The sequence below is a fragment of the Drosophila virilis genome, chromosome 5 (genome assembly GCF_030788295.1).
Source record: "Drosophila virilis strain 15010-1051.87 chromosome 5, Dvir_AGI_RSII-ME, whole genome shotgun sequence".
Taxonomy (NCBI): domain Eukaryota; kingdom Metazoa; phylum Arthropoda; class Insecta; order Diptera; family Drosophilidae; genus Drosophila; species Drosophila virilis.
Window position 1 is genome coordinate 21,422,971 of NC_091547.1, and position 24,441 is coordinate 21,447,411.

Here is a 24,441-nt window from a genome sequence, read left to right on the forward strand (position 1 = left end):
CTTTTCAGGCTGCCAGCAGCTCTTCATCTTTGCCATCTTTGGCCCATCGGGCAGTTAAGGACTTATAAGAGAAGTGCCTCTCCACTTAGTTGCTAGGAAGTTTGTTCAATTTTAGTGCAAGTTTAATAAGCAGAAACCTTGTCTTTGCATTGCCGAAGCTTTCATACATACACCCTACAATTTAGGTAGACGGCAAGCTTTTGGCTTTAGGCAAACTGTTTGTTTTGCAATAAAGTTACATCTGACCGAATTATTGTACTCTATTTTACTTTACTTTAGAAGCAGAATCTTGAAATGTATACAATCCTCTTATTGCATTTGGTATAGAGTCGAAGATGAGAGCCAAGATTCAATGTGGACCTGATGTTATTAAGATGAGAACTAAGATTCGAAGCAGGACTTGATGGAATAAAGATGAGAACTAAGTATCGCAGCAGGACCTGATTTTATGAATTAGGCATGTTTTGAAGCAGGGCGGAGAACAAGGCATATAAATATCATATCAAGTCATAACATACATATATATGTATATATACGTTAGACATGGCTAATGCAGTGCGTTCTATGTATCGTGAGCAATTTATGATACCCCTCTGTTTGGTTATAAAAAGCAAAAATTTCAAAAGTTTTTCAGCACGTCAAACAACAAACAAGAAGGGAAAAAATGAAAGCAGTAAAATCAGCAAAATAAAGGAATAAAAATAAAGAAATAAAACTTTTGCAACTTTTGCAGCGAACCGGTATTTTCTATATAAAAGTATATAGTCAAATGCAGTCGGACAAACAGACAGACAGACAGACAGACGGACAAACAGACAGTCAGACAGAAGCAAACGAAGCGGGCAACAGCAGCGTCGCGGATGCGAACCGTCAACCTAAAATGTATCTTACGGATACATAAACATGCCGCGCGTCTTTGTCTACGTAAATGGCCCATGAAAATGAGACAAGAATGTATAGAACAACCACAACATGGCAACGGCAACAGCAACAGCAACAATGACAGACAGGACTGGCAAGGACAGGCAGCACAGCTTGATAGTCGCCGGCGCCCCTGCCACAGCACCTCTCCTCCCCTGCCCCCACACCAGAGCCTTCCATTTGGTACGGTTGCGCTTGATGGCGTTGTCATAAAAAAAGTGCCAAAAATCGCATGTTGATAAGAGCGCGTCAAGTTTTTTAGACATTTGGTTGCTGAGTTGTTTTTTTTTTTTTTTTTGTTGGCGAAGAAGAAGCAAGAGTAGCTCAACAAAATGTTTAAAATTCTTTGGTAATCAATACGAAATACTTGAAATACCAATGCAACAGGCAGCGTTTAGCTGGAAATGCGTTTTATGGCATTTTATTAGACGTTTGTCTGGCAAAACATTAGATTTTATGCCTGCGATAAATTTGCGTAAGCGGCAACTTTGTTGTTAGTTAGTTAGAAGCAGCTATATTAATACTGCTAATTACAGTAAACACTCGAATGGTGAACTTTTAGGCATTTTCCTTGGCATAGCATTTAAGAGCAGCGTCTTATGGTTTAAGAGCTTAAGAGTTTAATATAGAACTTTGTACAAAAATATATATATAATATACGAGCATATGGATAATCAATATTAATGCTACTAAGTAATAATCGCTCGAAAAGTTGAAAGAGTCGAAATTTTCATTAACATATTAAATAATCTCTTACGATTTTGTCTTAAATAGCTCAATATAGAAGTTCGCATAATAAATATATATAGATATATATATATAGATATATATTTATACGAATTAGTACAGTGAACACTCGAAAATGAGTGCTAGAAGTATATTCTATAAGCATATTTAACTAATATTATTTATATTCATTTTTTTTAATACTTCAATATTGAATTTGGTAAAACAATAAAAAATTGACATTTATCCATATCAAAATAATTTTTTTTTTCTTAACAATCGCCTATTCAAAATGTTCATATTCTTAACTATTTTAAATAGTTGCGCAGATTTGTGATTGGGTTGAAGCACACTGCCTACTTTCGATTTCGCTCAATTAGCTAATTTATTGCCCTTGCCTCAACAATATGCAATCATTAACGTTAACTAATCAGTTAAGACCTGCACAAAAAATGGAAATAAATAAAAACCTAGAGCGCTCTGTTCGAGAATGTTCGACTAGAAAATGCCCTTCCAAGCAGTCGTAACACAGATTCAAGCTACTTTATACGGAAAGACTTTATCGACTCGTCTGTCGCAACTGATCAGGAACATATATATTTATCCTATAGTCTAAAAGATGTCTTTCCGCCTACAACATACATTCAATCAAAATCAATAGAGTATATATTCAACCGCTTTCAGCTGATAGTCTCAGAGATTTGTTCCTTCTGCCTGTTACATACATTCACTCAAAATCAATATACCCTATGCAACCGTTTTCATTGTTTGCAGTGTATAAAAAACAGAGAATGCTTGAACAATTATTTGATTGCAATTATTATAGCCAACTTTTAATGCTCAACAGTTTTATTGTTGTTGCTGTTTTTTTTTCAGTTTTTTTAGCCTTTGCAATTTCCACGCCTCGCTGCAATTATGCAACCTTTTTTTATCGCTCTCGATTGTTGTTGTTGTTGTTGTTCTGTTGGTGTTGTTATTTTTTGCTGGCAACAGCAAATTGAATTGCTAATGAACTAAACATGAAAATTTAATTAAAATGCACTTAAAGCCGCGGCAGGCAGCAGGCAGCAGGCAACAGGCAACAAATGCAAATATGTAACTGTTCAAAAATTATTTTTAGCCATATTTTTGTCGGTTGGTTTTTGATATATTTTTTTATATAAGGCCATAAATTTAATTAATTACGTATACGTAATAAAAGACAAGCTAATTACGGGGGCACAAAGAATACCCTGTACATAATTATGCAATCAATCAAACTTCATTTTGGTTTATGTTTCAGGTCGAACTCAAACAAAGTTTAGTTTTTGATATATTTATAATCTAATAAAAATATACATATTATAATATATATTTACATTTAGCACGATCTGCCCCCCTTTGCTTATCTACTTTGCAGAGTATAAATATTTATCAATTGTATAAATCATTTTAAATACAATTAAATGTTGTGTATTTGTTTTGCGGCTGCCTCAGGCCGCGTAATTACTCGCATTTCAAATTTGATATTTTTGCGTAATTGAGCAAAATGTTTGCGGCAATTTGCATTAAAATCAACTGTCAGTCTTTGTGTGTGTGTTTTTATGTATGTGTCTGTGCGTGACAATAATTGTTGTTATTGTCAAATAAAAAATAAAACTATTATGATAGTCTGTCAAATTCACAAAGTAGCTGCCATTTCATTAATCTACTTAAATTGCTCGATTATGCGCAACAAATATTGCTATAAATTTTAATTTTTGAAAATTTTGTAAATATTGACAGCATTTAATAAATAAACAAGTGCTCTATGTATAAGGATCACATTTTTGCAATATGTTTCATCGGCATTAAATATCATCAAATTATTTTAAGAAACTATTCAGAAATGCCAGTTCTTAAAAAATGAAAGAATGCCTAATATTTTTCACAGCCTACTACAGCATTTCCTTTTAATTTTCAATTTGTTTCAGTCTAAAACTTGACCAGAAACATATTAAATATATTTCAAAATATTATATTTAATAACAAAAGACTGTAAAATAATCTTCGCCATAGTACTTAAACTTTAAAAACAAAACTGAGCTTTTACCACCTATATATCCTATACAAATATTAAACACCTCAAAGATTTATTTTAATTTCTCAGAAATTTTATGAGCCGCATTGCAAATATTTTTTGCAATCATTTGCAATAATTCCAGCGCCACGCTAAGAGCCATTCAAGTTCAAAGCTAATTAACAATTTTGTTACGCTATTTTACAAATGTTTCGAGGGGTTCGCCAGGTTAGAGCTGATTGACTGAATGACTGTCTGACTGACTGACTGATTGAATGACTTACTCGTTGGCCAGCCAACTGTGCGACTCACTCAAAGCTGCTTGGCTTTTGGCACATGGCTCTACGTTAATTACATTTCGATGCCGAGCAATTAAAGCGCCCGGCTCGAGAACTCTATTGAGAATAAGTGGGCGCCGACAGCCAGACTTCCAAGTATCTCTGTGCTTGAGTACAAGCGACAAAAAAAAAATAAACACAAAATACATTTCATTAAAAAACGCTAAGAAGCAAAAAGCATTGTAAAAAAAAAAAAGCAAGATGTAATCATAAGCAACGACGTTGTCTTTGTCAATTACTCAATCAATGAAAGACGCCATCCATAAAGGAATTTATATGTATATATAAAAGTGTAAAAAAAAAATAGCTGACGGCTGCGCACAGTGGTAGAAAAGTAACTGAACAAATGTGTTTACAAATAATTTAACTAAATTTTGAAATTTAATCAAACATAATAATAAATAAAACAAGGTGAAACAAAAAATGAAACAATAAACTATAAAGATATCTTTTAAATAAATATATTAACATTTTATGTTGAATCAGCGAACATGTATTTGATTGGATTTTCAACGCAAATACAAAAAAGTTGCCATTACTTGACAAAAAAAAAAAAAAAACAGTTTCAGCAAGACAGTAATGACATCTTTGACACACCGAATATTTAATATCCTTGTAGACATCAAAGGCTATAAAAATGCCCAAAGGGAGTTATATGATATAGTAACCAGATATTGATATGATTTTGCATATATTTAGGGAATAAATGCCGAGTTTTGTTAAGATATCTTGATGAACAAAAAAGGTTATTTCATACGAGAACCTACTTTTTTTGGACCGCTTGTTCCTATGGCAGCTTTATGTTATTTTGGTCCGATCTGGACTCGACATATATACTACCTTTAGCAGAAAGATGGACCTAGGCCCATTTTCAAGACGATAGCTTTAAATCGCAAAGACAAATTCACGTGGAAACAGACGGACAGGTAGTCAGACAGACAGAACCTTATCAACTCGACTGATGATGATGATATGGAAAATATATACAATATGCAAGGCAAATTTTATGAGAATTTTAACCACTATTTGCATGCTTTGGCACCACTGTGCCAATGCTGACGTTCGGAAATCGTCTATATTATAGTAATTATGCTACTGTTAGGCGCTTCTATTGCCACCACTTGAAGTAAAAAATGACTGTTTTTTATGGCAGGCCAATAGTCAAGCGTGTGAAAAAGGCCGAACCCGTCGATTATATGCGAATATTAGTACGAGGCACTTTTGCTTAGGGGGCGTGTTTAAGATTACAAAAAATAAATAAAAAGTATATATAAAACGCATTGAGTGTCTGATATTGCTAGTCATTAGTGTGACCAGGTTTTAGCAATTTAATTGCAGACATTTGTTTAATTCTTTCTTCTTCTATTCCACATGATTTATTAGTCAATATTTTTAATGGTATTTTAGATGTAAATTTTTTGGAAAATTTTATTGCCATTAAAATTTAATTAGTCATATGGCTCTTTTTTGCAATTATAATTATGTAAATTTTCATTTATGCAAAAACAATTTGATTATTCGATGTTGCTAATTATAGTTTTTGGCAAGCCCCTCAGCCCCTCGGCCACTCAACCTCTCGACCCCACGACCGCTTGCCAACCTTTTGGCAGCCCCTATCGCTAGCCACAAGCCGCAAACTAATTTCACGCGCAAATACAATAAATTTCAAATGGTTTTTTGGTCGCATGGTCAGCTAAACATTTAAACACATTTTATATCTAATCAATGGGAAAACACGCATACACATACTGATACACACACACACACACACACACACGCACAATGGCGCACAACACAACAATGGCAACAATGCTTCAAAGGGTGACTGCAACAAAATTTCAATTGACAATTCAATTCAATTTTGAGCAAATGTCAAATTGCCGCTTTTTAAGCCGATTATAATGGCTTGTTGCTCGGTTGCCCACTCCGTACACGCCCCCATTCCACCCACCCCGCAGCGGCCCAGCTGAACATCAGTCAGCCCAGCAACTGCCCACACTTTTTCGATCAACCTTTTGTTTGTTAAGCAGCATTTTTTGTGAATTATATTCATATCATTTGTCATATATGTGAGTTTTCTCCTTACCAACCACTACCTTTCTCAGGGGTATGCTATTTTTGTGCTAAAATTTGAAGAGAAGAAGAAGAGAAAAGAAGAAGAGAAGAACTGAAAAGTTTCTACAATTGTATATTGTTTAGAACTGATATTTAGTTTAATCTTTTTTCTCGTTATATCTTTTGTAAGTTTTCTTCATTTCCGCTTTACTCAAATTAACTGTATGATTTGTGCTTTTCTTTCGATTTAGCTTTTCAGCTTCACTTTTGATTTTAAAAGCGGCTTAGAGTGTATAGAATGTGTGTATGTATGTGTGTGTGTGTGTGTGTCTGTCTGTGTGTGTGTGTTTTGTCTCGGTTGAGCGCATAAGTAGAACGCACAGAGAGTCAAGGTCAATGTCAAGTTGCCTTTTGCAAAAACGGTCAAAACAAATTGGCTAACAACGGCGCCTAGAAATTGAAATAGAATTAAGGGGGAGGCAAATATAAAAAAACAACAACAACAAAATGTGTAAAAACTTGGGCTATGAACGTAACAAAACGGAAATGAAAAGCAAAAGTAGAAAAGAGCCCAAAAGAGAAACACAAATTGGAAATGTAGGTTAACGATGATAAAGATGAGGTTGAGAAATGGCATAATTAAAATAGTTATGCCTGGGTTAGGTATGCGTTGTGCAAAAACTAGGTGAGAATTATAAGATTGTCAATAAAATTGTTTTGAATTTAAATTAAAGTGGAGCTCAAATTAGACTTGAATATGGCAAATTAATAGAGTATAGAAATATAGAAATATAGAAGCATTAAAACAATTGTATTTATTATCGTATAACATTGTTATCGTATGATATCGTAATTAAAACTTTATTTGTATTTGTTTTTCAAATATTATTGTAAAAAGTATTTAAAATATTTGTTACCACAAATGAAATATATAGAAAATGCATGTACCAAATTGATTATTTGTAAGATTTTCTATCTTAAACTGCAAAATAAAAACTCTTTCGCATTGAAAAATATATATATACATATATATTGAAGAATATATAAATTAAATTTACACCACATATAGAAAATCTAAACACAATACACAAATAATAATATGCAAACTATTCTAAAGACCAAATTCATCTAAACGCATTCAAATTTCAACATTGCTCAACACTGGCTCGCTAAGTTTTTGGTAAACGCGTATTTTTTGCTGCACTTTCGAGACCCATTATTTACCAGTTTTGCCTATGCACAAGGCCCGCTATCATTGGCTCATTCTCATGCAATAAAGTTAATGATAGCCCCGGGCACAACGCATATCCATTGCCTGACTGACTGAATGACTGTCTGACAACAACATCAGCCAAATGCAAGTCTAGTCTAACGCACCGCAATTGCCAGCAATTGCAAAATCGGTTGCAACTTCAGATCCACTTGACATAGCGGCAAACATAATTGCCACATGCCCGCGAATTTGAGTTCGACTGTCGGCCTTATCGCTACCACACAGAGCGACACAGACACAGGTGGACAGTCTGGTAGTTGCGAGCGTGAGGCGGGAAGCATGCAGAGAAGGGGGTGAGTGCGACCGTCATGCACATCACTCATACGCCATGTTTGTCCAGTCGATGCTTAAAAAGTTAATGACTAATTTTCGCTAGCGCAAAAAATAACAAGTTAAAGTGCAAATGAACAGGCTGCACGACTAGCTAATGCCCTCTAATTGTTCGACTACGAATTTCTACTAATTTATTCAGTTCCCAAAACAAAGTACGGGGTGCCTTAAGTTGTACACAAAATGGAGTTGGGAAATGTTTCTATATATATCCAAAAGACGCCCAGTTTAATAAAAATATTTGATTTTCAAGAAACATAGTGTAACTTGCCGAGATACGGGGCATGTTATGCAAAATTGTACCCCAAATTAAACTGAGAAACGTTTTTGAGAGTCTAAATTGTCCAGATCTGCATTTGTTAGTTATTGAGTTTGATCGTAGTTGATTCTGATCTTAAAGGTATTCAAGATAGAAATATAAAAGCTCTACCTATAGATGCATTTACAGCACTTTCATGCTATCCCCAGCTTATCACTTTACGATTACAGGGTATTAAAAATGAGAGCCTGGCAACAGCCATCACTTATTCGGGATGCATGTCTGGCCGCATGGCATACCCGCTGCCATGGCACATGGGCCGAGGCTGGGTCTGTGGAGAAAATGATGTTGGCATTGCCGCTGCCTTGTTGTTGCTGTTGTTGTTGTTGTTTCAGCTGCACATCATGAACGGCCCAAAGCGGGGGGAGAGGGATGCGGCGAGCAGTGTGTTCAACTGTCTGCCTGGCGAAAATGCAACGCATGGTCCGCGAGCTGACGTTATAATTAATGAAAATTTTCAGCGTTTGCGGCGTTGCTTGTTGTTTTTGTTGCCATGTGGCAAAGCCAAAAGGAAAACATGGCCAGGACTGAGGCAGCCCATATGCACACACATACACACTCGCACACACATGCACACATAAGTTGGCTAATATGATTTTGATTTTGGTGTCCAACATTAGAATGCCATTAGGTTTCTGGGCAGGCACTGTTTGATGAGCATTTGGCTGGCAATTTGCATAAATCGCAGCGGTGCATAAATTATGCGTCTAAATATTGGCAAATTGCCAGAAATCAAAAGTTGGAATCACAGTTTTAATCAATGACATAATGTAGACATTATAGAAGTTGTTGGTGCGATTATAAAGTTGATTTCCTGCAACGTATATATTACTAGATTATAATATAGAAGTTTAATATTATTCTATTATTCGAGGAATTATATTAATTGTGAAAGTTAAGTAATTCCCATGTCATATAAAGCTCAGGCAATTGTTAAAGTAGATGTTAAAGCCTTTATCGAAACTCAAGCTAAAGTCAAGACTACAGTTAGTCAAAGTCAACGCTAAGCTTACGTTAAAGTCAATGTTAAAGTGAATATCATACCTAAAGGTAAAGTGAAGCTTAAAGCTAAAGTTAGTCAAGCAAAATTTGAGGTTTAAGTCAAAGTTAAAGTCAAAGCTAAAACTAAAGTCATGGCTAAAGTAAAAGTCAAGGCTAAAGTTGAGGTCAAGGCGAAAGTTAAAGTCAACGTAAAAGTTAAAGTCAACGTTAAAGTAACAGTACACGTTAATGTTAAAGTCAACTTTAAAGTTTGACTAAACAAAGCTACAATTAACGTCAAAGCTAAGGTAAATGTTAAAGTTTAAGTAAAATTTGAATTCTCGAATCCTTTATTTTCGTACTGTCTAATAATTTTCCCTTTGGCCTTTTATTTACTTAAAGCTGATTAAATTTAACTGAATAAGCTATGAATTTTATTCCCGAATGGCCTTTTAAGTCTTAGTTTTCTTTTAATCATGATTTCCAATTAAAGGTTAATCTAAATACAAATAAAATTTTAAGTTAAATGCTTAATGCTTTTCAATTTGGATCGTTCATAAATTAAGTTTCCTTTTTAATTTCCCCTCTTAACCAATTCCTATTAAAACTTGAATTTTTCTGCTTTTCCTTTATGCATTTCTCCACTAGTTCCTGGCATTCCATTTTAATGCACAAATTGCAAATTATTTTCTCCGACTTGCAACATTTTTTTTTTCACCATTTGAAATTCATTTCGACATTCACCGCCATTTGTTGCTTTACTTTTGCAACTGTATCTGATTTTCATGTGAGCTCTTTCATATGTTGACATTCGTGCAACACTTTGGGGCGCGTTTGTGGCCTCTAATTGAATTATGTTAAACCAATTGACCAAAAACGGCACCACGGAGACCAACCGTTCACATATGGCTGGTTTGAAGGGGAGGGCAAATGTAAAAGCTTCGGAAAAAAGTGCTAAGAATTTAAGTTAATTTAAAAGCTTTTATCTAACATTGAATCATGTTTATTTTCATAAACTTTTCCCAAACTTTATTGAAACATATTTTTGCTATAAGGCGAATAGTGCAAGGCTCTTTTTCACTTAAAAAAAAACTAGATGTTCGACCGAAAAAATTTAGATTTAAAGAATATATTAGACATAAAATTTTGACTTCATACTCTACATAGATAAGACTCTTCACTTTTCAAACCAAATTTTTAAAGAATTTACGTGAATATTTATTAATTTATTTATTTATTTAAATGTATATTTGTTTTTAGCTTCTTATGCACCTTTGTTTATTATCACTATGAATATTAACCCATTTATTTGTCGAACTTATAGCACTTTTCTAGGAACCCGGGGCCAACTCGAGCTAACTAACACACGCAGCGGATGCTCCACTCAAAATCAAATGCAACTACAAATAACATACATAAAAATAAAACTTTTGCACAAATCTGTGTGGCACGGCAAAATGTGTGTGTGGAGTGGAGCTGCCTATTTGATTTACGGCCAAAAAAGTCGCGCACGTTTTTCCCCCTTCCCAGCACTGGCATTGTTCAGCAGAGACAAAGTAGAGGAAATAATTGTAAACAAAAAAAAAAAAGAAGAAGAAATAAAAAAGCAACGAAAAGAAAAACAAATTTCTGCACTTTACAATCGCGAATGCATTTTCCATGGAACGTAAATAGAAGCTATTTAGTGAAATGTGCACGGAGAACAACAACAACAAACACAACAATGAGCAGAAGTACAACAACAACAACGACAACAGGAACAGCATCCCAAACAACAGAAGATACAAACAGCACCAGCCGCACGATAAGGCAAGAGGCGTGGCCTAAGCGAAGGGGCGCAGCGGAGGTTTTTCTTCTTGTTTTGTTTTTGTTTTTGAGGTCAATGTACAAAACAGAGGCTGGCAGCATTTATTACGACTTAATGCGCTGCTCGAGGGCCCAAGCGGGGGGCTGAAGCGAGACGGAGGGGAAGAATTGCAGTTTGCCAGGAGAGGCTCTAATTTCGTGTTTAAACTGCTTTTCACACAGATACAAAGCAACACACACATGCATACTCACACATGCAAAGGCTGTGTTAATAATAATAATAAAAGAAATATATATACATATGTGTGTATAAAAGCAACAAGAACAAAAATAAAAAAATAAAAGAATGCGCCGCAGTTGAAACAAGTGGAAAAAACCAAAGCCAAAGCAAAGGGCTGACAGCAGGAGGCGCAAAACAGGCCAAAGGCAAGCAAAGCAAAAGGAGGAGCTGGAGTAGGAGGAAGAGGAGGAGTAGGAGGAGCTGGAGGAGAAGACGAGGAGGAGCAAAAGTGGGCTAAGGCCAGAGGCGGGGCAAGAGACTGTGCCACAGCAACAACAAATGCAGACTATAAAAAAAAAATTACAATGAAAAAGAAAAACACACAATAAAGAGAGCAAAAAAAAAAATAGTAAAAATTGACAAGCAAAAAAATTGTATTCAAATATGCCGAATATTGAATACTCTAAAAGACAAACTCCAGGCCTTAAAACTAATTCAATCTAAATAAAAAATTGTTCATACAGAGCTTATTTAAAAGAAATCAATCAGTCTTTAAAGGAATAATCAATCTAAATCAATCAATCAATCTACTAAAAGTAAAAAATTATTTAAAACAATATATATGTGAGCGTGCTTTGATCTATTTAAGAGTAAAAAGTTGTATATTGTGTATTAAAACCATCACGTAGCATCCGAAACAATTTGAATCAATCAATCAATCAACTAAAGAGTAAAAGGTTGTATAGAACAGCATGTTCTAATCAATCTATATCAATCAATAAATCAAAAAAAAAACATAAGTTAGGAGTTCTAAATCATTCAATCAGTCATTTAAATAGTTATAAAATTTGTTGTAATACAACTTTTTACACTCAGTTATCCGAATTATGCACCCAGATGAAATATATTATTGTCGTTGTACGTTTCCTCTTTGTTCAAACCGACATTAATCAAAATATCACTTTGTCAATCATTTTTTGAGAAAGCTCTTGCCTATATTACCTCAACCACAGGATCAATCTATAAGATTGATTGGCATATTTATAAATAATGAGCATCAACGTGAGCATAAAGGAAAGGGATGATTGATAATCGATAATTGACGATTGACGATTGATGATTGACGAGAGGTATACACATAGCACCAGTTTTTACCCTTCAGATAGATTAGTTCCTCTATTAGTTACAGCTAATCAACAAAACCTCTATCTATATATACATGTCATACAAAATGATAGCCCATCTTTAATAAGTTACATACAGAATAGTAAATATGATTATACCCAGTTATACTCCCAAAAAACAGGGTATTTAAAAAACAAGCACATTTTCAATGTGGCCAACTTTGGCGGTTGCGACGACTGCGACGGCTGCGGCTGCTGCCGAGAGGGCGGCTCGTTGTCTCGGTTAGAGGGGCGTGGCAGGCAGTTTGGCAACGCGTTGGCATGTTGCAAGTCGCATGCATGGCAGAGCAAATTTTCTAGGACTCGGACGAGGGAGCGAAGCGGCGAAGGGGTAAGCAGATCGGAAAACTTGCGCCTGGCTTTTTCGAGGCGTTTGCATTTTGACTACTTAACTGGTTGCCGGGTGGTTGTTGTTGTAATTGTTGTTGTTGAAGTAGTTCTAGTGGCTGCAGTTGCAGCAAATTAGTTGGCCACTCAACATATTCATTTTGGTAATCGAGTGTAATCGCTTTCAACGCAACACTGTGGGGGCGTGGCAATTGAGAGCAACCAGCCTTAAAGCCAGCCGCAAGGCAAACAGCTGCAATATATATGTGTGCAGGCAGATAAAGCGGAGTTGTAAATAGATGAATCCGACACACGAAATGGAGCAGCTTTAAAGCTTTAAAATTTACCTCTAATTTAAATAATCTATATGGTTATTATATAGAAAACTTGTGATGTGATGAGCAGGAACAGATGTGTGCTGACGAAAGTGCTTAGACAATAGTTTATACAAAATATATATATATATATAATATTGATCCATTTAAGTGTTTGTCCAGAAGCAGAACTAGGCATATGGGAACTGAACTTTTTACGCATGTATATACAATTATATAGAAAATTTATATAATCTACGGCAATATGAGAGCTTCTCAGTTTCATCCTTTTTTACTTTTTACAAATACAATATATATATATATAATCTTTCTATATCTACAACTGAACTTTTAACGTGGACTTCCATGTGAGAACAAAGCATCCATGCAAAATCTCAATAAAAACAGTCATAATAACGTACTTTGTAAACGTTACATCGGAACAGCAAAATAGTGGTCGCTAGTTCAAAGTTATAATCAATAATTGTTTAAGTTATAATATACTACATTTTATCTAGCTTACAAGTACACATCAAGTTGTGTAATTGCCAAGTTTTCTTTCCAAGTTGACTAAGTATTGACAAAAATGTTTGAAGAGAAACTTTAAATAGTTTTAAGCAACAATTTCTAAACGTTCTACATCCGTGCGAGGGTACATTTACTAACTATTCCGACTCAATTTACAATCAGAATACTCAGCTCTCATGGGAGTTAGAGTTAGGTCTGAGAGTTGTGGAAAATAACTGAAAAGAATTCACTTGGAACTGAGCTCTTTATAAAAACAACCATTTAAAATATACTTTTAGCAAATTGTTTACAGACTCCAATAAATAATGTAAAATAAAAAGTATATACTATAATAATAATATATATTATGTACTCTTAAATGAACTGAAAATACATAAATTTGAACAGAGTAATGTCGCAGCACATTATAGCTGTTTGCTCAGATATTTTTTGCCCAACTTTGAGCAGCTATTCTTTAAGCAAAAACTGCGCCACAAGCGAAAAATGCAAATAAAATAAAGCGATGCGTGGCTAATACAAAAATGAAAATACGAGCTAAAAACAGATACAGCAGAAAAAATATATGCTATCTGTATCTGAGAGATACTTTGCCAAAAACTGAATGCACTATAAATGGCCCTGCGCATAAGCCTGGCCGCAAACAATGCAGATTTATGAAGCGAGTTCGTGTTGTATTTGCTATAAAAATGCGCCATTAAACAATTTCAATAATTTATCTGACAGATAATTGTGCCGGAGAGTACGCTTAAAGGTGATTTAATAAATGTATCTGTGCGCGCTGAGGCGTTCGCCAAGTTTACAAACGCGGCACGCGGCACGCGCAACCTCGTCAGCTGTGAATTTATGGCTTACAAATACATTTGTTGTGGTTTTTTTTTATCTTCTTTTTTTGTATAATTTTTTCGTCTTTTGTATCTACAATGCCAACTAATTTCCGCTCATTAAAAATGCGCAACAGCGCTGCGTGCAAGTGCATTTGTATCTTAAAGATACGCAAAACATGCGTTCATTTATCAGCGACAGCGGCAGCGGCAGCGATTGTTAATTTATGGCGCGTGTGGGCGACAAGCTTCCTGCATGCGCGCATCCCTCAGATACATATGTATCTGCGGCTGTTGCAGCAGCAGCTGCTTGCTTTGTTCTACTATGCTTATTCTCTTTTTTTGCATTCTAATTAATAGTTTTTGTTCTTCTTCTTGTTGTTGTTGTTGTTGGTTGTAAATCATGCATAAATTGAGCAGTCCTCGTTGTCGTCACCATCGATAGGCCGAACCGAAAGTTCTGTTCGTTTCATTTTAAGTTTCCGCACGCAACGCACACACACACACGCACACACCGGCATATCAAATGCCGCGTCTAGCTAAAATATTGTATCTTGTAGTACGTTTTGTATCTCGCTCTCTTTCTTTGCATGTCACTCGCCTGTTCTTCTGCTTCGGCTGTGCTCGTCCGTTCGTTCGTGCCTCGCTTTGCTGTCGGAAATAATTTCAACTTTTGGTCGTTGAACTCTTTTTGATTTATTTATTTAATTTTTTGTTTTTGTTTTTGTTTTTGTTGGTTTTTCGCTCTCAAAACATGAAAAAATGCTTCTCCTGCTGTTTGTTTTATTTTTACTTTTTTTTTCTTATTTTCTTATGGCTTGCAATTTTTTGCGCTGCATTAAATTTTATTGCGCATCTTTAAGCAGCTAAGTTGTAGCTTTTATGCATGAATATTGCAATTTTTGGGGTTTTATTTTTAATTGTTTTATTTTACTTGTTGCTTATTTAAAACTTAGAATTATACGAAACCCAAACCGGTTGCTTGGCTTTGATACTACGACGTTTGTTAAATTAAATAATAATTTCTTTTTTGTTTGTTTTTGTTTAATTTATTCATAATTTTAACTTTGTTTTGAATTATATTTCTTTATTATTTTTTATATCAGGCAAATTAAATTATTGCCCAAACACGCTTTCAATTTAATTAATCTAATTTTATAGGAATTAATCCCAGATATTGTGCGAATGAATTCTCACACGACTAGATGAAATAGTATTTAAAGTACTTTCGAGCTTAAATGAATGTCTGAAACTTAACGATAGATTGAATAGCTATAAATTGGAAAGCTTTGAGGTTTAGCTGTAATTTTAATTAATCAATATTTCGCAATTAGTTTTCTTATTTATTGTTCATTTATTTGTTATTATTTATTATATGCATTAAGAAATTGTATTTTATATACAAATATAATAAAATTATTATGCATTATTGCATACATTTATAACGATTATTTTTTGGATTTCTTTTTAACATAGTTTTAATATATTTTCTATTATAATTATAATATTAAATGTTTCTTATATTTTTTTGATTATTTTTCATATATTTTATAAATATTTATATTTTATACACATATTAGAAGCTTATATTTTATAAAAGAGTATTTTTAAAATATGTTTATATATTGAATATATATATATTGTTATATATTTTCTTGATTTTTTGTATATATTTTAAAAAAGGTAATTCATAATATAAAAGTACTAAATTTCAACTAATTAGCACAGCTTGTTTATGTATATATATATTTTACTTATCTGAAAGTCAACTTCTCGCAAATTCAACTTGAATCTCTTTAAAACTTTGGAAGAGCGTGCCTGACGAAAATCTACTTTAACTTTAACTGACCTCAATTTGGTTAGTTGGCCTTCCGCTGCAATTGCCAAGAACTTCAGTCATTAAAATTTAATTTTTGTAATTTTATACTATTTTTTGTTTTGTTTTTTTTTTTTTTACATTTAAAGCCAGCGACAACAACAAGTTGCAATCTTTTGCGCTGCGGCATCTTTTAACGTTTTGCATTCGGCTGTAGATACACGAGTGTTCGGTTCCAACATCGCATACAAAACATTTAACATTAATTATCGCTCATAAAGTCGGCAACAAGAAGAGCAACAACAGCAACAACTCGACTGCAGTCATCGTCATATTTGTTGTAATTTTGCATTTTTTGTTTATTTTCCATGCTACGCGTTAATCAGCATTTGTTTTCTTTGAGTGTGCTATTGACTTGGTACAGGTTTTTCCACATTTTCCATGGGCGACCCGAGCCCCCAACAACTGCGACCAAGTGCGACCCACTGCTCCACAGTTTTCCACAGTTGCTGCAAAAAGTCTCTTGCCAGCTGTGGTTGTTGCTGTTGCTCTTTTTTTTGTTTTTGTTTTTTTGTTTTTTGCACAGTCATGCCAGCACGCCTCAATTGTCGACACAAACAGAGATAGAGAGGGAGTGCAAGAGATATAGCTGCAGATACAGCTGCAGTTAAAGATACACACAGACACACCAACACCGACACCAACAGCAACACACTTACACTGACTGACAATGCGATATTGTGTAATCGCCCACGTTGATTTATCTTGTTTAAGTGACTCCAAAATGACGCCAACATCGACAACGACGTCGACGTCGACGTCGAAAGTGTAATGTAATAACTCGCAAATTGCATTCGATTGTTTATACCCTGTAATCTAAACACTTGCCACTTGTCACACCATGCAGAGAAAGTATCGAGTAATCGAATTGCTTATCGTTTGATTAATCAGCAAGATTAATTCAAAATGTGTAGCATATTGATTGGACTAAATTTAGACACGGCTGTTAAACGAATATTTCAATGCAGATTGTACTAGTTTAATTCATTTAATTGCTTGCTGCATTTCATCAAATAATTTGAGCTGAGGACTAAGAAGTGGCAGGTCGCAACAATTTTCATTTTGAATATCTATTTTTTTGATATTTGTGGCATGCCGCAAGCAAACGCAAAGCATAAAGTTTACGGTTCGAAAGCTTGACACCTGGTCTTTGCCTTTGTCAGCCCTAATTAATGCTAGCCAAATGTATCCTGTGTATCCTGTATCCCCATAACTTGGCTTCTACCTAGATTTGTTGCTGTTGTATGCTATAAGTGGCATGCCCCTGTTACTTGACTTTTAGCCTAATAACAAAAAGTACCCTTTCCTTTTTACATTTTTACATTTACAGCGCATCTTGTGGATCGTAATGCTATTTTTTCGCTCACATATTTAACATGCAGCTTAAGTTAGTGTTTGCTGTCGCTTCTGCTTCTGCTGCTACTCGTGTATATTTAGTCGTGCCGCATTTTGGGCTTCTTAATGTTATGTTTGCAATTTTTGGCATTGCATTTGGCATTGTTTTCATAGCAGTTGCATTGTTTGGCAAGCCCCCAACTTGAATTCAACTTGTTGTAGTCTTTTTTTTCTTGTTTTTTTTTTTTTTGTCAACATGCAGCTGCACAAAAAGTTGACAGTTTTTTTGTTGCTAAGTTCAAACTTAACTTTGAGTTAAGTTTAAATGTTGTGGTCATGATCATGACTCATGTGCGAATTGCAAGACATAGCAAAATAGAGAGAATATTTTTAAGGTATATATGTATATATATATATATATATATGTATACATTTTTTTGTTATTGAAATCTTGGCATAATTATGTTGTTTTTAGTTTCCTTATATGTCATATTTTAAGAGGTATCTTTTACGGCTCATCATTTTATTAGTCTTTAGTGCAGCCCCATCATGATAGGTAATAATAATAATAATAATAATAATAATAATAATAATATTAATAATAATAATAATAATAATAATAATGATAATAATAATAATAATAATAATAACAATTATAATAATAATAATCATAATAATAATAGATAATGTGACTTCTTAAGATTGAATCTTGTGAAAAAGCTTACTAAATGATATAAACATATATTATTATTATTACAGCATTATTTTTATATTATTATTATTATATTATCATTTTTATTATTATTATTATTGTTATTATAATATTAGTATTATATATTTTTATATTATGTAAAAAAAAATCACAAATTATTATTATTGTTTTAAATTTTACTATTTATAAATATATTATATAATATTGCATAATATATATTTACATTTTATTAAAATTTTTAAAGTTTTCATTATTTCTTTGTTTTATTTTTTTAAAATACATTATAATATTTCTTTTTTTTTAATTATTTCGTTATATACATATTTATATTTGACAATATTACAATTGTTTTAAAGTATATTCTCAATTTTGTATTCTCATTGTTTTAGTATATAAACGAATTATCTTTTGCATTTTTTATATAAATAGTACCCTTTATTAGCACTGGAATATTATCTTACACTCTCAAGCTAGTTAATTTCTTAAAATTCCTTCCAATTTTTTATCTTTTTCTCAATATCTATGTGTCACATTGTTGATGCTTCGCGGTCTTTCACAATGAGTTTGCCTATCTATCTTTCCCAACTCGCACTCTTTATTTACCCATTTCTGTTTCGCCTTATCTACTTTTCTTTTTGGGCACATATCACTCTCTCTTAACTTGCGCCTATTTTATTCATTTGCTAACTCTCCTGCTCTGACGTAGTTCTAGCCTGCCATAACAATTGAAACGTGCATAAACCGTTTGGGAATTCTAAACGAAAATCAAGAAATTATTTGAGGGTCATTGTTTTGTTCTTACTATGTGAAGAAAAAGTCATTCATTCCGCACTTTACACAAAATGTGCACTAAATGGATCTCTAAAGATCTATTTGACCATTTCCATTTAAGAGCTTAACCCTTGTGTATCGTAGATTAACAAGACATTAGCTCACCTGTCTGATGACTCTGATGAATCGTAGCGATCCAAGCAGCGTTTCTTTATGCTATTCCCATTCCCGCGTGCTCCTCTATCTCCTCTGGCAGTTGTTGTTATTGTTGTTGTTCCTGTGCGTGTTGCTAATGTTGTTGTATTTGTTGTTGTATTTGCTTTTGTTGTTGTTGTTGTTGTTGTTGTTGTTGCAGTCTTTCTGGCGCCCTGATAGAGCTGAGATCGCAATGCGTTGATATCCAATTTGGCAGCAACTGCTGCAGCTGCCAAAGAGCTTGTTGTTCTTGTTGCAGTTGTTGCCTTTGTTGTTGTTGTTGTTGTTGTTGTTGCTTTTGTTGTTGTTGCATTTGTTGTTGTTGCAGTTGTTGTTGCTGCTGCTTCCCTGCCCCGTTTGGTGCCCTGCACAATGCCAAGCAGCAGCCGCGTGGGCGTGCTAAAGGACGCCTTGGGCGGTTGCCGCGGCGGCTTCAGTTCAATATTTGTGACTGTTGGAGCAGCGGGCGGCGCAAAGGGGCTAGAGGGCGTGATGCTGGCAACAGTGCCTGTCAAACTGTTCAAATTGACGCCGTTTTTCAGCTGATCAAACAATGACAAAGCCGCACTCGAAGTTAAAGTTTTCTTGGCAATTGTTGACGCTGCCTTTGCTGTCTCTGCTGTTTCTGTTATTGTTGTTGCTGCTGCTGTTGTTGTTGTTGTTGTTGCTGCTGCTGTTGTTGTGGGCGCTGCTGTTGCTGTTATGGGCGTGGCCGTTGCTGCCTCATTAGCCGTTTCTTTAGTCTTTGTCGAAATGTCCTTCGATTGCGTGCCTGACATTTTCTTTGCTTTGCTTTTTGTTGTTTTTGTTGTTTTTGTTTTTTTTTTTTTTTTTTGTTTACGTATTTCGTTTTGAATTTGTTTTCTTTATGCACTTTTTTGTTTTCTCTGCCTTCTGTTGTTTGTTTTCGTTGTTGCAACGTTCTTTTTAATTGCTTTTCGCTGTTGTTTTTGTTGTTGTTGCCATTTGTTTGGCTTACGACACATATTTTTTTTCTTCAATTCACTTTGCGCTCTATTTTTTTTCCTATTGCTTTAAGCTGCTTTTCGCATTTGTTTTGTTCAAAGTCTTCAACTTTTACTTAGTTCTTGTCTCGCATTTCTTCTGTTTTAGTTTAATGTTGTTTTCTTCTTCATTCAAATTGGATTCTTTTCTTAGTTTTCAGTTCTTGAGACTATTGAAGATGAAAGTAGATTTCTTATTAAAATTTGAGTGCTACGAAACTTTATAATTCAGGCATTATCGCTAATTAAAACGTTTCGATTAGCGAACTCATGTTTACTTTCATTTCATTTAAACTTCCGTAAGCAAATTATAATTTAGTAAATATTTTGTCAAATATAATTAACGCTCTGGTATACCCCGAAAATACAAACTAAAAATAATCACGGATCAAAAATTCAACCAATTTTTGAAAGAGTTAACATTTATTCCACGACTTCTCTATCAAATTTTGCATTAATTTGCGTAAGGCGAGAAATTATATATAAGAAATTAAATTGATTCTTTGTCATTGCACAATAAATGATTAAAAGCAACAATAAAACGGCTTTATAAGGCAGAAAGTCCTTTTTTTGCAGCCCTGGCACATTGAGAAAATATCTAAAAACTGAAGCTCCATTTGAATTTATCTATGTTTATTTCTCTGCTTCTTGTTTGAGTTCTCTTTAACAAACAAACTATCTGAAATTGAGGCTGCTTTTGAATTTATCTGTGAATATTTCTCTGTTTCTTGTTCGAATTATATTTAAATATCTATAAAAATTGTTGTAAAAATTATATTAATATTTTTTTTAACATTTCGCACAGTAGGCACGCTTTACTGTAACGCCATGCAATTATTTCAAACGTTGCAAAAATATATTGCTCTAAATTATAAAAATTATTTATTATTATTATTTTTATTGCACTTTACTCAAATTACAGCCGTCGCTTTTGTTTTTTTTTTTCCTTTTTGCGAAATTTAAACACGAATTTGCTGCAAAATCATTTTTTGAGCACTTTTTTTTCGTTTTATTTTTCTTTAGCTTTTTTTCTGTGACACAATTTTAGAATAACATTTGCATTTGGTCAGCACTTTTTTTCTTTTGATTAATTAATTTTTCAAATTCACAATTGAAGACTTCGATTGTATTATTCATAGCAATTTGGTGAATGTATTTAAATTTGCATTTTTGAATGACAGCTAATTTTCTTCTTATGAGTTTAATTCGTTTCCGGCGCTTTTTGTTGTTGCCTGTTGTGCATTTGCAGTGCACAAACAAAGCCAAAAACAAAACTAAAAAACATTTTTGCAAGCTTTGCAAACAGTTAACCGGTTCTCGGGTCTCTTGAGCTTTGTGTTTTTTTTTTTTATGTTTGTGGAAACGGCGAACCCGAAACAGAAACAGAAACAGAAACAGAGGAAACAAAGTCACAAATCTGGCATTTGTTTAACAACAAAGCCAAACAATTCTAATCAAATGCATTCCAATACACGCACACAAACACTTACACACACACTCTCTCTCTCTGTCTCTCTGTCGCTCGCTCGCTCTTTCGCACATGACGTTATCAATGCTACGTTCGCCGGGGCCGCGTTGTCTATTAATAATCAAAAAGCACACACAATTTACGTTTTCGTTTTTGCATTCGCTGCAGTTGTTGCTTTAATTGCCATGTAAAAAATGTCAACTCGAACTGTTAATTGCGAGCAAAATATTTGCTCGAAAAACTGCAAAACCGAAACTCTCACTACCGCGTTGCTTTGGCTGCTGGCCTCTGCCTGCGACTGACTGTCGCGACGAGCGCCGCATTGGTGTGGGGCCGACTGAGCGCCACACGAAGAGCTTTAGCCAACTAGAACCGAGCAGACAGCAAGAAACGAGCGAAATCAACAAGAACGAACATGCGAACGAGCAACGACCGCAACTTCGTGTCAACTCACGAGCGCCAAAACGCTAGACGACGACGACGACGACGCCGCCAACACTGAGTGTTTTTTTTTTATTTTGTTCGCCGAGTGGCGAATCGGCCGAGTTAGACGAAGGGGGAAGCGAAGCACGCAAACGTTGGCAATATGCAAGCGATGCGATGTTCACTTTTGATTTCTGTGCAGCGGCAGCAGGTTTGGCATACTCAGTGCGAGCCTAGGGACGTGCGGGCGGAGTGCGGGGTAGCTGAAGGTGGGGTCTACAGGGAAGCCGGTTGTGCGGTTGTGCGGCTGTTGCTTGTTGCGCCACAAGCCCACATGCTTTTTTTAATACTTTGTTTTTTATTAGCTCTATAAAGAAGTTCAATATTTTATTTTCGGTCTAAGCAGCAGATTTTCAACGATTGTCAGCCGAGTGGGTGGTGAAAAGTAACTGCACAAACATGTTGTATGCTCATAATATTTGTTACCTGTTGATATGCGTGAGAAATAAAGTTGCAATAAGCGACAGTCGGGAAAAGAACTGGAACAGGTTCCACTGTGAACTATGTAACAAAGCTTATTATAAAGACATAGAAGAACGCACACAACTAACAAACTGATCTTGTTTAACGTAACGTAGTGCTTTGTATATATGTATGTGTGTGTATATGTACATGTTGTATGTATGTGTAAAGTTCCCTTATGGGAATAGCGTATGTAAGACTTCGCATGCAAATTTAAACGCTTTGGCTTTAATTGCGAGTCTAATGTGTTAGAAATTACCTTTTAGTGTCCCTTATTTGTTCGCAACACGCTTATCTGCTTTTTAACATAATCTCATGCTACTTAATTTCACGCGTTTGCTGCTACATACATACATACATGCATACATGCATACATGCATGCATACATGCATACATATATAAGTACAAAAATATAAACAGATATGTACATAAGCGTTAAAATTCACACACATGTACATAAGCATACAGATTTTCCTTTCCCTTTCCCCTGCTACACACTTACGTAGTTTTGTAATTTCTCTCTCATTTCGCATTTTACACTTCTTACTTTGCGCCTTCTCTTGCACATTCCAGGCATACTTTTTTATGTTAATATCCTCTTCCATATTATATTTAACATTTCAGTTTTTATTTTGTCTTTTGTTGTGCTCCTTCTTTATTTCTTTTTCTATTTTTATTGCAAATTATTCAACACTGATCCTTGCAATTGATTGAATGCAGACACGCAACTTTAGGTACCGTTAAGTACGTAAGTAGTAAAGCACACGCACACACACACACGTTTAATCGCCAGCTGTGCCCCAACTTGACAAACATTCCGAGCGCATTAGCAAATCGGCGACTTATAGAGCACCCAATGCAGCAGCAGCAGCAGCAGCACTTCCTTAATCATGCACTAACAAAAGTAGCCCACGCTTTTTAGTTGCAGCTTCCTTTGCCCACGCAAATTCGTTTCAATAATTAAGAAAAGTCAATTCAAACGCAAACAATAACAAAAAATATATCAAACAACAGCGGGTACGAGAGCGAGAACGCCAGCGAGAGCGCACAAATACATGTAAAGACACCGTTGTTATCAAACACCCACACACACACACTCACTCGCTTCATCATTCACCAACACAACAAATCACGTCATGAATACAAAATGTTCATACACATATAAACCAAAAGAAAAACGTAAAGAAAAAGCAACAAAGTCAACAGCAACAACACAACAAAATCAAAGCCAACACGTGCTTTTATTACGTTAACGTATACGAGCTGTGTGTGCGTGTGCTTGTGTGTGTGCGACTGCTGCTCTGTCGGCCTTTTGTGATGCAACTGTTTTGCCAGAGAGCGTGCATGCTAGAGTATGAGAGAGAGAGAGAGAGAGAGAGAGAGCAAGAGCGCACCATACGTTGGTATGTGTTAGCAGCAGAACTTGTTTGCTAGATTTGCCGTTGTTTTTGTAATCGTTTGACTTTGCGTCTTGTGCTATTTCTTTGAGCACCCCAAAAATATAAGAAAACTAACGCAAGCAAACGGCTCTTGTGGCCAAGTGCAGAAAATTACACAGGACTCATAATGTTGCGCGACACTTTTACACAAATTGCAGTTGCCATTGTTGCGGTACTTTGTAACTTTTCCAATTTCCAACTCATTTTACACACACACGCACGCATGCACACGTTACGGCACATGACGCGACTGCACTGAACGAGCAAAGAAAACGCACTGCATTAGCAAATCTAAAATTGCAATGGCTACGCAATTGATGGCGAATGAAAGAGAAAGAGTGAGCGCTACATTTTTGAGTGTAAAGCGTCTCGAGTAAAACCAATTTTTTTTTTGCTCTTTTCTTAGAGCTGATTGGAAAGCATCGGAATTTAAGAGATTTGACTTTGATGTTAAGCATTGGAAGGCTTTTACCTTACAATTTTGCTGATCTTGCCAAAGCAGTATATTTGATACC

At 34.9% G+C, this 24,441-nt stretch overlaps 1 protein-coding gene across 3 annotated transcripts in view; it reads right to left on the reverse strand.

Moving 5' to 3' along the window:
* The window catches only part of jing (AE binding protein 2 jing), a 193,473-nt gene extending 169,269 nt beyond the window's left edge, over positions 1-24,204 (reverse strand). Inside the window, exons 1-2 of one of the 3 annotated variants that reach the window (XM_070210158.1) lie at positions 24,103-24,204; positions 19,041-20,244 (exon numbers count right to left, since the gene is read on the reverse strand). In XM_070210158.1, coding sequence (XP_070066259.1) covers positions 19,041-19,849 — 809 coding nt within the window. In that variant the 5' untranslated portion in view covers positions 19,850-20,244; positions 24,103-24,204. Of the gene's footprint in view, positions 1-19,040; positions 20,245-24,002 lie in introns of all 3 variants that reach the window. The other 2 variants (XM_070210157.1, XM_032437130.2) reach the window with 2 other exon arrangements.
* Positions 24,205-24,441: the final 237 nt, after the last annotated feature.